Genomic DNA, 14,502 nt, shown 5'->3' with positions numbered 1-14,502 from the left:
CTCTCCGTTTCTCTTTCCTCCCTGCTGGTCTGCCAGCCGCCCACGCTGCGGTCTCCCCTTCCAATCCCGGTTGACCCCGCCCCTCCTAGCCCCCCCCCCTCCAAGCCTGACCCCTGGCTCCGCTGCCCCCACAGCTGAGGGGAGGGGCTGGGGCTCCCCTGACTCCTGGGTCCCTGCTGGGCTGGGATTCCTAACTGTTTGGAGAGGAGGAGCTGGTCCTGGACTCCAGGGCCCGGGCCACTGTACCCTAAAAGGAGGTAGCTGAGATCCTGGAATAGAGGGGGCTCACACTTCTGGATACACCAAAAAGTGTAATGGTGTGAGCCTGGAGTTAGAACTCCTGAGTTGAAAAAAAAAAAAAAGAACTCCTGAGTTGTTAACGGAGTCCAGCATCTGGAAAGGTGTTTCTGGGTGGACAGGTCCAGTGTTTCCAGAGAGGAGGGAGTGACCCCGGATTCCTGGATCATGGCTAGGGCAGGGTCAAGGGGCCATGGCCAAACATCTATCTCAGATCCAGGTGAGCACTGTGTTCTACACTGAGGATATTTCAAAGAGCAAAATTAGGGACCAGGTAGGAGGGATGGGGCAGGGAATTGGGACTGTGTCCCAGAGTCTGAAACTTGTGGTTGGAGACCCCACTCCCATGAGGTTCAGTGGATGCTCTTTGGCCAGAATTTCGGTTTGTGTATGTATGAGCTCTTGTGAGTTTGAAGTGGATTAAATCCAGGTGCGGAGCCTTGGGCTTGAGACCAGTTAAGGAGTCTTTTGAGGTTTTGGTTTCGAATCCACTCACCCAAATATCTCGAGCACCTACTATGTGTCCAGCACCGAGAAAAAAAAAAAAGTAGTGATTATGGGGATCCCTGGGTGGCTCAGTGGTTTAGCGCCTGCCTTGGGCCAGGGCCTGATCCTGGAGACCCAGGATCAGGATCAAGTCCCGCATCAGGCTTTCTGCATGGAGCCTGCTTCTCTCTCTGGCTGTGCCTCTGCCTCTCTCTCTGTTTCTCTCATGAATAAATAAAATCTTAAAGAAAGAAAGAAAGAAGAAAAAAAAGCAGTGAGCAAAGCCAAGTGCCTGCCTTCAGCGTGCTTGCATCTTGTTCTCATCTGCAATCAATGTGGATTGCTGTGACCACTTCCGCCAAGGGCCTTCATTCCAGAGCCTCAGTTTCTCATCTGTGAAATGGAATCAACAATCTCCCCAACCAGGAAGGAAGCGGGACCGGTTGTGAAGGGGGAGACTCTGGTCTGAGGCCAGCTGACTACACTGGGGTTTTGGGAAGGCGTTTTCGCACCGGAACGCGAATTGGGAGAAAACCCGCGGCTCCCGAAGCCCCGCACGCATTTGATTGACAGCTCGCCCGTTTCGGGCGTGGTCGCGCTCGGAAACGTCGCTGTGTCGTCATAAACCCCTGGAATCTCCGCGAGAATTCCAATCCCGAGCCCGGTGGTTTTGGTTTCAAAACCCCGCCCCCGTGACGTCAGCACGTGAGGTTGCGTTGGGCTATAAAAGCCTTTGGAGGCTGCGTCAGTTCCAAGCTCTGCTGTGCAACTTACACGCTCACTTTTAGGACGCCGCATCCCTTCGCCGCGACAGTGCTTGCAGCAGCAGGTGGTACCCGGAGTCCCCGAGCCCGACACCGGAGAGCGAGATGAACGCGCTGGCCTCCCGAGCCGTCCTGAGCTGCGATCGCTGGTGGCAACCCGAGCCGGCGCTCCTGCCCCCAGGTTGACGCGTAGCCCCCCATCGGTGAGTGAGGGGTCCGAACGCCTGGGCCCCGAGCAGTTGGGGAGCTGGGGATCAGACTCCTGGTCAGTAAGGAGAAGGGAGTTTGCATTTCTGGGTACCGAGACAGGAGAATTTGAGGCCGGGACTCCAGGATCCAGAGGAAGGAGGGCCTGGGAACCGGAACTCCTGTATTTGGGGAGAGATGGGACCAGGACAGATTCGAGGGCCCAGACCTACGCAGGAGAAGAAATTGGGAGCCTGGAGGCCTGAGCCTGGCGAGAGGAGGGTTCTGGAAGCCAGACTCCTGGATCCCTGGTGGAAGGGATGGAACTGGGCGGGGGGCAGGGGTGGGGCGCAGTTCTTGAGTCTCAGAGGGAGGAGGGTGATGAGGGCCTGATCTGTCGATCCTCAAGAAGATGACAGAACCAGGGACTAGGACCTTGTCCCCAAGGGAAGCAAGTCGAGGACCTGTATTCTCAATTCTGGGGTCTGGGACTGCTGGGTCTGAGAGAAGAGGCTGGAACCTCTGACTCCTGGGTATTGAGAGGAGAGGTGCGAATAGCTGTGCCTCTCTGCTAGAGATGGAAGTGGCAGAAATCAGCGAGAATGTGGGGCAGGGACTCTCTTGTTGCTATTTGTGTTACTGTTTATGGTTGCTATGACTCAGTCCTCGCTTGATACTCTTCCCTAAATGGCTTCTAAACTATTTCCTTTGTTTATTTCCAGCGCAGACAGATGGCCCCAGGCCAAGTGCCCCATCAGTCTGTCCCCTGGAGGGATACCTACCCCTTTTTCCTCCTGTCCCCACTGATGGGCCTTCTCAGCAGGGCCTGGAGCCACCTGAGAGGCCCAGGATCTCCAGAACCCTGGTCGTGGGAAGCAGTAACCAAAACTGATCGGGGAAAACCTGGCCTGGAGAGAGAAGCTAAGACTTTTCTGGCCCCTCACCATCCCCTCCGGGGCAGGCACTTTCAAGAAGAGACTGGAGACAGTGGAGTAAGTGACGAGAATGGAGAAGCATTCTGGGGGGCCCGCCATAATCTAAAAGCCAACAGTTCTCTTAAAGCCGGGGGACTTTCAGATAATGAAGATGAAGAATATGGTGGGGAAGAAGCAGCAACCAGTGTCCCTAAAGAGCAGGAAAGTGAATTCCTAGATGGCCAGCCTGCTCCCCTGTCCCCCAGCCTTCTGATAAGAACCCCACAGGACCCTTCTGAGGAGAAATCTGAGGAAGGAGGAGCTGCAGAAGACAAAGTGGTCATGTTCTCTTTTCCTCCATCACACTGGGAGTGTTGTCCAGGGGAGGAAAAGGAGGAAGGAGAAGCTATAAACAAAGAAGCTTCCAGAACACCGATTTTCCCTTTATCTCCAAGATCCAAGCCCAAAACTCCGGTGTACTGTCCTAGGGAGGAAGAAGATAAAGCCATAGAGGAAGAAAGAACAGAGGATAAAGAAGCCACAAAAAGCTCCATTTCCTCCTCATTTTCAGGCTTTTGCCCCGAGGCCTGGGAGTGTTGCTCAGGAGAGGAATCGGAGGAGGAAGATGAATTCAGTGATTCAAGAGCAGCTGAGGAGGAAGGAGAAGCTGAGGTTCTCTCTTCCATCCCATCCACAAGTGCCCTCATGAGGGCCTGGGTGTATCGGCCAGGAGAGGACTCAGAGGAAGAAGATGAGGACAGTGATTCAGGAGCAGCTGAAGAGGAGAGAGAAGCTGAGGGTCCTTCCTCCATCCCATCCACAAGTGCCCTCATGAGGGCCTGGGTATATCTGCCAGGAGAGGACTCAGAGGAAGAAGATGAGGACAGTGATTCAGGAGGAGCTGAAGAGGAGGGAGAAGCTGAGGGTCCTTCCTCCATCCCATCCACAAGTGCCCTTGTGAGGGCCTGGGTGTATCGTCCAGGAGAGGACTCAGAGGAAGAAGATGACGACAGTGATTCAGGAGGAGCTGAAGAGGAGGGAGAAGCTGAGGGTCCCTCCTCCATCCCATCCACAAGTGCCCTGGTAAGGGCCTGGGTGTATCGTCCAGGAGAGGACTCAGAGGAAGAAGATGACGGTGACTCAGGAGCAGCTGAAGAGGAGGGAGAAACTGAGGATCCCTCCTCCATCCCATCCACAAGTGCCCTCGTGAGGGCCTGGGTGTATAGGCCAGGAGAGGACACAGAGGAAGATGATGATTCAGAAGCAGTTAACTCAGAGCCAAGTCCCTCACTTCAGGCTCAGAGCACCCTCCTCAGGGGCTGGACATACCAGCCTGGAGAGGACACAGAGAGAGGGGGAGAAGCTGAGCCCTGCCCCTTCCGAGTGGCCATCTATTTACCTGGAGAGAAGCCACCACCTCCCTGGGCTCCTCCTCGGCTGCCCCTCCGACTGCAGAGGCGACTCAAGCCCCCAGAAACCCCCACCCGGCATCCAGATCCTGAGACTCCCCTAACAGCCAGAAAGGTGGGTACTGAGGGCTCAAATTCTCAGGTCTTAGGGGAAGAGCTGGAAGTCCTAGGCCTGGGGGCAGAAGGCCTGAATGCCCCAATTTCTGGACCCCCTGTGTGTTGCAGGGGATTGCATGCAAACCCTGTTGGGAGGGTTGTGTTCACTGTAATGCAATCCTTTGCAAGAGGCTGGGGCCCCGTGGGAAGAGGCCCTGTGGGAAAGAGGGAAGCTGTTGTGGTTCATGTCAGCACCAGGAAACAGCCTCCACCTGCAGTGAGTCACATGGAGAATCCCGTGGGTGAGTGACTAGCAGGTGACTAAGATAACAAGCATTTTTGTGCAACTAATTTTTGTTTTGGCTCTCTCTCTTTCCCCCCTCCCCCCTGTGGACACGTGTGTCTTGTGTCTGTGCTGGTCCGTCTCCAGGTCCGTTTCTCCAAGAAAGTCTCTGTCCATCTCCTGGCTGTCTGGGCAGGACCGGCTCAGGCTGCCCGCCGCGGACCCTGGGAGCAGCTGGCCCGGGATCGTAGTCGCTTCGCCCGGCGGATCGCCCAGGCCCAGGAGCAGCTGGGCCCCTGTCTCACCCCTGCTGCCCGGGCCAGGGCCTGGGCACGCTGCAGGAACCCTACCCCTCCTCTGGCCGCCACACCTGCTCCTGCCCAGACTTTACCAGTCTCCTCCATCCAGACCATATCGTTGAGCCATGTTGGGGCATCTCCCTCCATTCCTGTGTCCCTATCCCCTGGCCCGGACCTCAGTGGGAGGCGTGGCTAAGATCATGTAGTTTCCTATTTATATGAACTATTTATTTTGTGTGTGTGGTTTCATACAAGAAATAAAACCTTCTGATTTGTAGCAAGCAATGTCCCCTGTGTGTATGTTACTGTCTGTATCTGAACCAACAATAATCCACCACCCTTGGGATAAAGGTGAGTACCTCAATACAGGACAAACTTTCTATTTCCCATCATCCCTCAAATTTGCCTCTTCTTGTCCTGAAGCTGCTTTTGAACTAAGGGCTGGTGGGTTTTGTCACTTTTCTTTGGAATTGGCCTAAATTTTATTAAACTTGGGAGCCTAGGGGGCCTGGAGCTGGGCTCACTGATCTCTAAAAAAAAGGTTCAATTCCAGCTCTCTGGACTTCCCTGGAATCAACTTACCTTCCTGTTGGCCTTTTTTTTTTTTTTTTTTAAGATTTTTATTAATTTATTCATGAAGACACAGAGAGAGGCAGAGACAGGCAGAGAGAGAGAAGCAGGCTCCATTCAGGGAGCCAGATGTGGGACTCTTATCTGGGACCACGGGATCATACCTTGAGCTGAAGGCAGATGCTCCACTGAGCCACCCAGGTGTCCCCCTACTGGCCTTTAAAAGGTGATTTGCAATCCTGGGGTCCTGGGATTGAGTCCTGCATCAGGCTCCCTGCAAGGAGCCTGCCTCTCCCTCTGTGTCTCTCATGAATAAATAAAATCTTTTAAAAGTACATAAATATATGGTGATTTGCTCAAGGCTTTCGGCTGTCCAATTTCACCTTTGTAAGCCCTGTTCCATAAGCTGTTTTCTTACCCATAAAATGTGGCTAAAAATAAAATAAAATAAAATAAAAATGTGGCTAAAAATAGCACATGCCTTACAGGACTCTAGGGCCCCAAAAGAGCTCAGATTTATTTGCATTTTTTAATTTTTTTTTAAGATTTTATTTTTAATCCCTACATCCAACATGGGGGTTGAACTCACAACCTCGAGATCAAGATCCCACTGTTCACCCACTGAGCCAGCCAGGTATCCCAAGTTTATATTTAAAACAATCCTTACCAAACTAAATAAATAAAAATAAAACAATCCTCACCAAATAACCAATGTTATGTAAGTGTGGCTAGTATGGTAATTATTTTCACTCTCACCCATGCACGTCTTAAATTACCCATCCAAGTTTACAGCTTCAACTTAGAAGTCTTTTCTGACCTCCTAAGATCTGTCCAGTAGTTCGAAGAAGAGTGGTGCAAATATCCTGCCCCCTGGCCTGCCTCTGACCCTGCCCTGCTCTATTGGCTCCCCAAGCTCCTGCCACACTATCCTTTCATTTTCCCAAACCCATCAAGCCCCTTTTCACCGTAAGACCTTCGTATGAGCTATGCCTACTACTGCCTGATGTGCTGATCCCTCTGGCTCTAGTTCCTTGTGATTTTTCAGATGTGGCATGAAAATCACTTTTTTAGAGACACTTTAATCTGACCCAGCTGACCTGTGCTCCAGTGTGCTTTTCTCTTTGGCGGCAGAGGAGCATTTTGACTTTTTTTCCTTCTTTTTTTGATTAAGACCCATCCATCTTCCATGACTCTTTGAGTTTGGCAAAAGCAGGTGCTGCCAAGAAGCCCACCCACTCCCTGGAGCAGAGGGAGGACTGGGCCCCCAGGTATGATGTGTTGGTTGTGTTGTGTTGGTTATGACAAACCATAACCGTGGTGCAAAAGAAGGCACGCGGGGGCCCTTTCTCCAAATGAGCAGGCACATCAGCTGGTAAGGGTACAACATTTCATTGGATTACGCACAGGCCAGCTTTCCATCGAAACTGGACAAGCAGATGGCAAAGGCTTGGAGTGGGCAAAGCGGGAAGCGGAAGTCCATGGTGAACGTGTCCGGGGCCACGCGGCCGAACTGGAGCACGAGGTAGTCCACTGAGGAGGAAGTCAGGAACTAAGCCTAGCCCCACCTCTCAACTCCCTTCCAAGGTCCTCTGAACTCAGAGAACTCTTACTTCTCTGAGGCTGTGCTGAGCTCCCACTACGGTCAGAAACCCTGAGGGCCATTTAAACTACAGCTCCCAGCAGGCTTTGCAACCGCGTGGAATCGGCCCTGCCTAGAAAAACGCTCAAGGGCTGCTGGGAGAAGTAGTTCTCGTCCTCTCATTACCCTTTGCCCAAGTTTATAAACTGATTCCTAGGAGCTCACCGTCATCCGGATACACGATCTGGAAGTTCTTGACCGAGGCCTGAGTGACTCGACCGTGAAAATTGAGTACGTAGGTGCCGTTCTCCTGGCTCCACAAGGGGGTTTTGTTTTGCAGCAGGATGAGCCTCTGGGTGGCCCCCCGTTGGAAGCGACTCAGTAGTGACTCCAGCCCCTAGAAGATAAAGTAGGGGGCATGGTTAACTGCCACCAATGAACTTTTTTTCTTCTCCGGACTCAGAATTTTGAGTCCCTAATCTCTCCTCCTTGACAAACATAAAAGTCTGACAAAGCCCTTCTGGCTTCACATATGACCACCTGCAAGCCGTAGGCCCTCTTCTCCCTTAGGACCTAGAGCAGATCCCGCAGACCTTCCTCCCGGCCCTGACCCAGAGTCTCAACCCAACTTTAGCCAACTCACGTTTTGTGGCTGGACACTGATTCTCTGGTTCTGGGCATCAATTTCTGGAATGATCACATTCATTTTCCGTGGTCCTCGGAATCCCAAGATGTTGGTCTCCTGGGGGTAGTATGCTCCAGTTAGCCTGGCTCTTTTCTCCCTCCCTACCGTCCTGCTTCATTCGCTCTTGTCTCCCAGACACTCACATAACACACAGCCCCCAGCTCCTCTCTGATGCGAGCGGTCTCCGGGACGAAATTCTTCCTTTCAGGATTCACCCCATTGTCAAAGATGGTGAACTTAGTGCCCAAGACATTAGATCTGCTCCAAGAGGGCAGTGGTCAGAGTAAAAGTAATTACTGTTTTGCTGTACATTAAGTGCTTTCCTATGTCATCAATTCTTCCCATTAACCCTCTACTTGGGACTTAAGTTCCATATTCCATGTATCCATAGTGCCAGCCCCCTCTGTTTCTTTGATGAGCCATGATTTTAGCCCCCTGCCTTTTAGGAACTTTCCTGCCCCTAAGATGCAAGAATGCACTCATCGCAGCCCTCTCCCATGGGGGGAACTTGGGAGTTCCACCACCTTGCCTCCCAAGAAGTCAAATGTCTCAAATGTCAGCCTCTGCTCCAAAGCCCTTAAGTCCTCTTATTCCCACTCACAGTGGGGCTACCACCTGAAGAAATACACAGCCTGTCAGTCCGGCTCTTAAGATAAAAGGTCCTAGAGCCCATGGAACTTAGCTATGTGGCCGGCTTGTCCTTTCCTCCCCTGCCCCTTCCGCCACCCTGAGGCTTCTTGCTACCTGTTTCTCACACATATCATGGCTCTGCCCACCTGACTTTGCCCACAAAGTTGTTCCCATCCCGAGACAGGTCTGTGGGGTCCAGAGAGATGAGGTAATTGGAGGTTTTGCTTTTTTTTCTCTTGCGCCCAGCCAGAAGGAAGTGCTGTGGATAGGAAGAGCCCATCAGAATCAATTTCTGACATCTGGTTAGGGTTAGAGGTCCAAGACAAGGAGACACCGTGTCCCCAGGACAGAGGAGAGGGTAATGGAGCAATAAGCATCCCAAGCCTTGCTGGGAGATGTGGTTCTCACAGAAGGAAATCATCAGCTGGGTCCTGAAGGGGAGCTTCACATCTTAATATCAACCCCCGCCCCATCACCATGCCTTTCACCATTGGGTCCTGGGTTAGGGCTCAGTCCAGGCAGGAGTGAGCCTAACTTGTGGCAGGCTGGGTGGCTTTGGAGAACAGGGAAAAGCCTTACTTGGAACATTGCAGCGGGACTTTGGTAGGCATTTCACCTCTGGCACTACTGAGTAAAGGGAAAGCCTCTTTTGGGGTAGAGTCCTTGAAGAGAGGGCTGCCACACCACACCTAGGGGGAGCTGGCCAGATTGAGAGGGCGTGGCTTGGTTCTAGAAGGGAAAAATCCACGAGGGGTGGGGCTTGGTTCCTATGGGCGGGGCTTATCCCAGGAATGAGTGAGGGCCTGATAGATAAGAAGGCTCAGTGAGAGGCCGGACTTGGACAAACACAACGGAGCCAATACCTCCAGGGTGTATGTAAGTGGTGGGGTTTGGGACACAGATTGGCGTGGCCTTGACTTTGAGAAAGTGGGCCCATCTCCAGACAGGAGGAGACTTAGTTACGGGCTTGGTTAGGGCCTATGCTACTGCGAGAGCAGCCTAGTTCCGTAAAGGGCAGCGCTTGGCCCTGGAGTTCGCAAGTCCTAGCTCAATGATGGGCGAGACCTGGATTCGTGAAAGTCTTGACCTCTCTCAGAAAGGGGCGGGACTTGCTCCTGGGAGGTGGGGCTTGCTCGAAAGTCCGCCAGCCCGCACCTTCAGGCCGTCGGCCGCCTCCAGGTAGAGATAGTAGAAAGGGAACATGCCCTTGTCTACGCCGCGCTTGTCGCGGCTGATGCGGCACTGCACCGTGAGGCCGGGCAGAGCCGGCCGCAGCACATACGCCTCGGTGTCCTGTCCCAGCCGAGGGCCCGGCGCGCGGAGGGGCGATTGGGGCGAGAGCCCCACATCGCTGCTGCCTGCGCCGACCTCGCCTCCCGGGGCCTCGGACACCGCCGCTTCGGCCGCCGCTGGGGACTTCCTCACGGGAGACTCCGACTTCTGTTTCTTCTCTTTCAAGTCTTCGCCCTAGCCCAGGCGCCAAATTCAAGGTGAGGGACGGCTGAGACCCGCCCCCGCCCCCGCCCCAGCCTTCCCAACTCCTGATTGGCCACGCCCGCTTGGGGCTACGCCCCTTCTCGGCCACGCTCTCTGCCCATTAGTCAAACATCTCGGCCACCTGCTGGTCGGCCACTACCTTCAGGGTCAACGCAGCCAAGCCCCCTCCTTATCTGTTCCTTGGTCACCACTAACAGCTTCCCTCTGAAACCACGCCCACTCCATCTACCGATCGAAGAATCCCTTCCAAAGCACTGTCCATTCATCTAAAATCAGGGTCAGTGAGGTCTAGGTAACATATAATATGGCCCAGAGCTACCCAACTGAAACTATCTTATTTTCAACAATACCTGAGTGAGTGTCAACTAGCCCAAACACCGTTTCGCCCTCTCCAAAGCTCGCTGCCTTTCGGTGGGTTGGATTTTAATATATGTCCTTACATCGATTTAAATCCTCCAGATTGACTTCATAAATGGCACACACACAGACACCGCTAGCCTAATCATAACAGGTTCCACTCACCAGGAAAAAGGCCCTCTGATTGGGCTGCAGAATTTTAGACCAACCCTCTCTAGAGTCCGAGGCTAGCCCTTTTCCTATATCCTGATTGGCAGTGCCACCTCCCACCTTGTTGGAAGCCAAGTCTCCACGTCCTAGGTCATCACCATCCATTCCAGGGTCTGGTCCTGGACTGGGTGACTCATATTCATCTCCAACATCCTGGGATTCACTCTCTTCCTCCGCACTGGCCCCTAAGGAGTGGAAGAAGCCAGAGGAAGACTCACACAGGGCACTGGGGTCCCAGGAGCTTGGGACAAGGTCACCAGTACTAGCTGGAAAAGGCCAGATATCCTAGGTTCCTGACCTCTGCTTATTACTCATCACACTTATTTCCCAGATCCTCCTTCTCCCCCATGTGCATGGGTGTCCATGCTGGCTGAGTAGGTTCTGACTGCCTTGGGTATAAGGACAGGGTGGGGTTCGAGCCCTCCTTTTCCCTTGTCTCAAAAAGTGAGTGCATCATATATCAGAGATTGGGAACTAAAATGGGAGCAAGGGATGAGGTTTGGGGTGATAATTAAGAGTCCTGTTATTGAATAGTTGGTCATGTCATGATAATAGAAGGTTTGTCATACAATATTAGGAAATATCAAGAAAAAAAAAAGAAATAACGAAATACTGATGATGCTACAACATAGAATAACATTAAAAACATACTAAGCAAAAGAAGTCAATCACGAAAATCTTACACTATATTATTCTATTTAAGTGAAATGTCCAGAATAGGCAAATCTAAAGAGACAATCCATTAGTGGTTGCCTAGGGCTGGGCGAAATGAGGTGTGTGTGTGGGTCACTGCTAAAAAGTACAGTTTCCTTTGGGATAATAATGTTCTAAAACTGTGGTGCTAGTTGCCCATCTCTGTAAATACACTAAAAACCAAGGGATTGTAAACTTTAAATGAGTGAATTGCATGGAATGTGAAATATATTTCAATAAAACTGTTATAAGGGACACCTGAGTGGCTCAATGATTGAGTGTCTGCCTTCGGCTCAGGGCATGATCCTGAGGTCCTGGGATCGAGTCCCTCATCGGGCTCCCTGCATGGAGCCTGCTTCTCCCTCTGCCTCTGTCTCTGCCCCACGCCGTCTCTCTGTGTGTCTCTCATGAATAAATAAATAAAATCTTAAAAAAAAAAAGCTGTTATAAAAAAGGGGGGGAGGATTTGCCACATGGACCAGGGGACCAGATTTCAATCAATGTCCCTGAAATTACCAGGTTGTTGGTGGGCTAGCCAACCCCTGCGTCGAATCCCTGGAGGCTCTTTATAAGGAGGTGGAAAAGTGGGAACATCCTCCACTGGGACTTCTTCCAACTCTGGAACGGAACTGTCTGGTAGCCAGAATAGGGAGAAGGACTAGAGACTGGGATTTCTGGAGTGGGCAATTGGGGAGGGGGTAGGGAAGGGGCGTGGAGATTCAGATTCCTGAGTTTTGGAGAAGGAGTTTCAGGACCTGGACTCCTGAGTGTGAGAGATGACAGGGAACATGGGGGCCTGGACACCTGGATCCTTTGGAGAGCAAGGACTGAGTTTCCAGACTGCTGGATTCCGGTGGGATTGTAGTTCTAGGGTATAGGGGGTCCAAGGACTCGAGATTACCTGCTTCTGTCAGTGACGCCAGTGGGCCACGCTCACCGCTGCCATCTCCACTGCAGCTCACGATGCCCAGGGCACTGTGGGCACCAGAGCTCAGATGTGCCTCTGGCACACTCTCCTGGAGGAAAGGATTCCCAAGGCCTGCCCCAAGGAGAAGGTGCATCGAGGCCCATTAACACAAGGAACAAACTCCAGTCCCCTGAAAAGATCCGCTTCCTCGCTGACTCCCAGACTCTCTCCGTGATCGACCGCCCAAACGCCTGAGACCCATTCAGAACGTTAACTCCATCCTAAGGCTCAAACAGGCACACCGTGTGGCTAAATTGTTTCGAACTCCGTGCATACACAATCCCACACCGGGCTCTCCGTCCCTCCAGGACCGGTCTCTAGTGGATTATCCATGCCTCGTCCCCCGAACTTTGTTAATTCCATCCCTCCCTCTTTCCTGAATTGAGTCCCTGCCCCTTCCAGGACCAGACCCCCCCCCGCCCACCCGCTACCCCAGGCTCCGCCCCAGAGCTCCAGGGAGCCCAATCACGGGCTTCTCTCGGGCCCCACCCTCTAATGGGACCAGGCTCCGCCCCCTCGCGCTCCCTGCCCCGCCCCCGGGCTCCCGCAGGAGTCGCTCCCCCGCCCCTAAGGGCTCTGCACTGGGCTCTGCTGGCCTCCGCTCGCGCCCTCCCCTCTGAACCCTTTGGGCCGCGTCCCAAACACCCGCAGACCCTTCCCTCTAGGCTCCTGCCCGACACTAGGAACTTTTCCTCACTGCTGTCACCTGCGAGGCGCTCCTCCCGCCTCCACCGTCGCCGGGGCCGCAGGGAAGCGTCGGGATTGGCTAGAACCATGAGGGGCTCTTGGCGCTTCCGTCGCTGCCTCTTTTCAAAGAGCAGCCGCTAAAAAAAAAAAAAAAAAAAAAAAAAAGAGAGAGAGAGCAGCCGCTGAGGGAGTGGGAAAGGGGGGTTTGGGAGCCAGGAACCGGACGGGAAGACGGGGATGAAGGAGGGCCTGGGGCAAGGGGACACATGCTCGGGAGGGAGTCCAGGGAGTCCAGGCTCTCAGTCCTTAGACCCCTCCTTCCTCGGATCCAGGAGTCCTGGCACCCCGTCCTCTCTTACCCCCAGGACCTAGCAGTCCTGCCCTCCAGAACCCTTGTTCCTTAGAAACTTTAAACTCCCATCACCAAGGTTTGCTTCTTTAGGGTCCCAGATTCCTATTGTCTCTTTTCCTAATTGCAAACTTGAGGCTTGGAGAGAGCCAACGAGGGTCAGGAGTCCCAGTGCCACTCCTGGGGTTGGTGCTCCTGGAAGCTTATGGAGGATGGAAGGGGGCAGTGGTGGCATAGTACCTGCTGTTCCAGCTTCTGCAGCCTCATGGCAGTGAACTCATCACCGATTGCCCTGAGAGAGGTGCAGGCCATGGTGACAGGAAGCAGGGCACCCCGGCTGCCCAAGAGTCCCTCCTTCCCTTCCTTCTTCTTGCTCAATTTAGGGTTCTGAGGACTTGTGAGGTCACAGAAGGTGCAGAACCTGAGCCAGCCCCACCAGTTCTGAAGCTCTTTTTCCCAGCATTGGCCTGTCTAGAATCCAGGAGTCAGAGACTCCAGGACCCTCCTGTCTCAAGATTCAGGAGTCCAGGCCCCCAGCCCCTCCTCCTTCAGACGCACCAGTCTTCACTTGTAGACCCCTCCCTTCAGGACCAGGAAGTCCAGGCCCCCAGCCCCTTACCACTAGGCTAATGGCGCTGAACCTCAAAACATGGTCATGAAGCCAGAGTTGAGTGTGGGCATAATCCAACTTTAAGTTCCTCCTACACCCTCATTTCCCCCCCTGCCCATCTTGTTTCCCCACTCACTCTTTCCTCCATATAACATTCTCCTGGGACATTCTAGAGAAGCAAGAACAAGGAGGAGTCAGGACACAGACCCAGCATCCCAGTGGACTCTGCCCTCCAAAACTTGATCTTAAGCTTTAAATTTTCTCAGGAAGCCCAAATTCCAGTACCTACTTTTGTCAGGGACCCAGAAGCCTGGTTCCAGCTTTCATAGTTTTGGGGGGAGGTGCCCAGGAATCCAGTTCTCTCTCCCCCTTCTATACTCAGGCCTGGGAACTTAGGACTCTAGGCCCCAGACACTCGACCCCCATTGACCCTAGACCTCCAGCACCCACCTGCCTGGGATCCTGGAAACTCCTTTCCTACTGCTTGCAGAGGCTTTTCACATTCATGTCTCGGCACCTTGCCTCTCTGGCCAATTTCTAAACATACCCCAACCCTCTCTTTAGCTGAGGACCTAATCTCTGGGTCTCTGGAAGTAAGCAGGCAAAGAAAGAGGGCTCAGAGGGATTCCCTAGGACCTGCCCTAATCCCCTCCCTCCTGGCCCTCTACACTCCACTTCCAACAAAGCAATGACCCCCGGCCTCCACTGCAGCCAGGCAACCCTGCTCTAGGGGTTCTGACTTGGAAGGGCATGCAGGTATTCCTTAAAGGGACCCAAGAGGGGCAGCTGGGTGGCTCCGTGGTTGAGCGTCTGCCTTTGGCTCAGGTTGTATCCCAGGGTACTAGGATCAAGTCCCACATCAGGCTCCTCTCAGGGGGCCTGCTTCTCCCTCTGTGTATGTCTCTGATTCTCTTTCTGTGTCTCTCATGAATAA

At 53.2% G+C, this 14,502-nt stretch overlaps 2 protein-coding genes across 2 annotated transcripts; one reads left to right on the top strand and one right to left on the bottom strand.

Annotated features, from left to right (window-relative positions):
* Nucleotides 1-1,540: 1,540 nt before the first annotated feature.
* Nucleotides 1,541-5,015, top strand: PPP1R15A (protein phosphatase 1 regulatory subunit 15A). The gene is made up of 3 exons (XM_041746182.1): nt 1,541-1,750; nt 2,456-4,171; nt 4,583-5,015. Exons 2-3 carry the CDS (start codon nt 2,465-2,467, stop codon nt 4,928-4,930), a joined length of 2,055 nt encoding a protein of 684 aa, XP_041602116.1. The 5' UTR covers nt 1,541-1,750; nt 2,456-2,464; the 3' UTR covers nt 4,931-5,015.
* Nucleotides 5,016-6,496: 1,481 nt separating this feature from the next.
* On the bottom strand, nt 6,497-14,131 carry TULP2 (TUB like protein 2). The gene is made up of 10 exons (XM_041745149.1): nt 14,019-14,131; nt 12,629-12,746; nt 11,857-11,994; nt 10,323-10,447; nt 9,354-9,665; nt 8,345-8,457; nt 7,712-7,826; nt 7,527-7,625; nt 7,109-7,280; nt 6,497-6,834 (listed from the first exon to the last, which is right to left on the bottom strand). The coding sequence occupies exons 2-10, from the start codon at nt 12,696-12,698 to the stop codon at nt 6,701-6,703; spliced, it is 1,278 nt and encodes a 425-aa protein (XP_041601083.1). The 5' UTR covers nt 12,699-12,746; nt 14,019-14,131; the 3' UTR covers nt 6,497-6,700.
* Between the last annotated feature and the right edge of the window lie 371 nt (nt 14,132-14,502).

The sequence above is a fragment of the Vulpes lagopus genome, chromosome 2, assembly GCF_018345385.1.
Source record: "Vulpes lagopus strain Blue_001 chromosome 2, ASM1834538v1, whole genome shotgun sequence".
NCBI classification, from domain to species: Eukaryota; Metazoa; Chordata; class Mammalia; order Carnivora; family Canidae; genus Vulpes; species Vulpes lagopus.
The sequence above is the reverse complement of the archived record's forward strand: the minus strand, read 5'-3'. Positions and strand labels throughout refer to the sequence as shown.

Coding starts and splice junctions, on each gene's coding strand:
- PPP1R15A (XM_041746182.1), top strand. CDS start 2,465: ATGGCCCCAGGCCAAGTGCCCCATCAGTCTGTCCCCTGGAGGGATACC. Junction 4,172..4,582: donor CTCCCCTAACAGCCAGAAAG/GTGGGTACTGAG, acceptor GTCCGTCTCCAG/GTCCGTTTCTCCAAGAAAGT.
- TULP2 (XM_041745149.1), bottom strand. CDS start 12,698: ATGGTTCTAGCCAATCCCGACGCTTCCCTGCGGCCCCGGCGACGGTGG. Junction 10,448..11,856: donor GGCGTCACTGACAGAAGCAG/GTAATCTCGAGT, acceptor TCCACTCCTTAG/GGGCCAGTGCGGAGGAAGAG. Junction 7,626..7,711: donor AGCTGGGGGCTGTGTGTTAT/GTGAGTGTCTGG, acceptor TACTACCCCCAG/GAGACCAACATCTTGGGATT.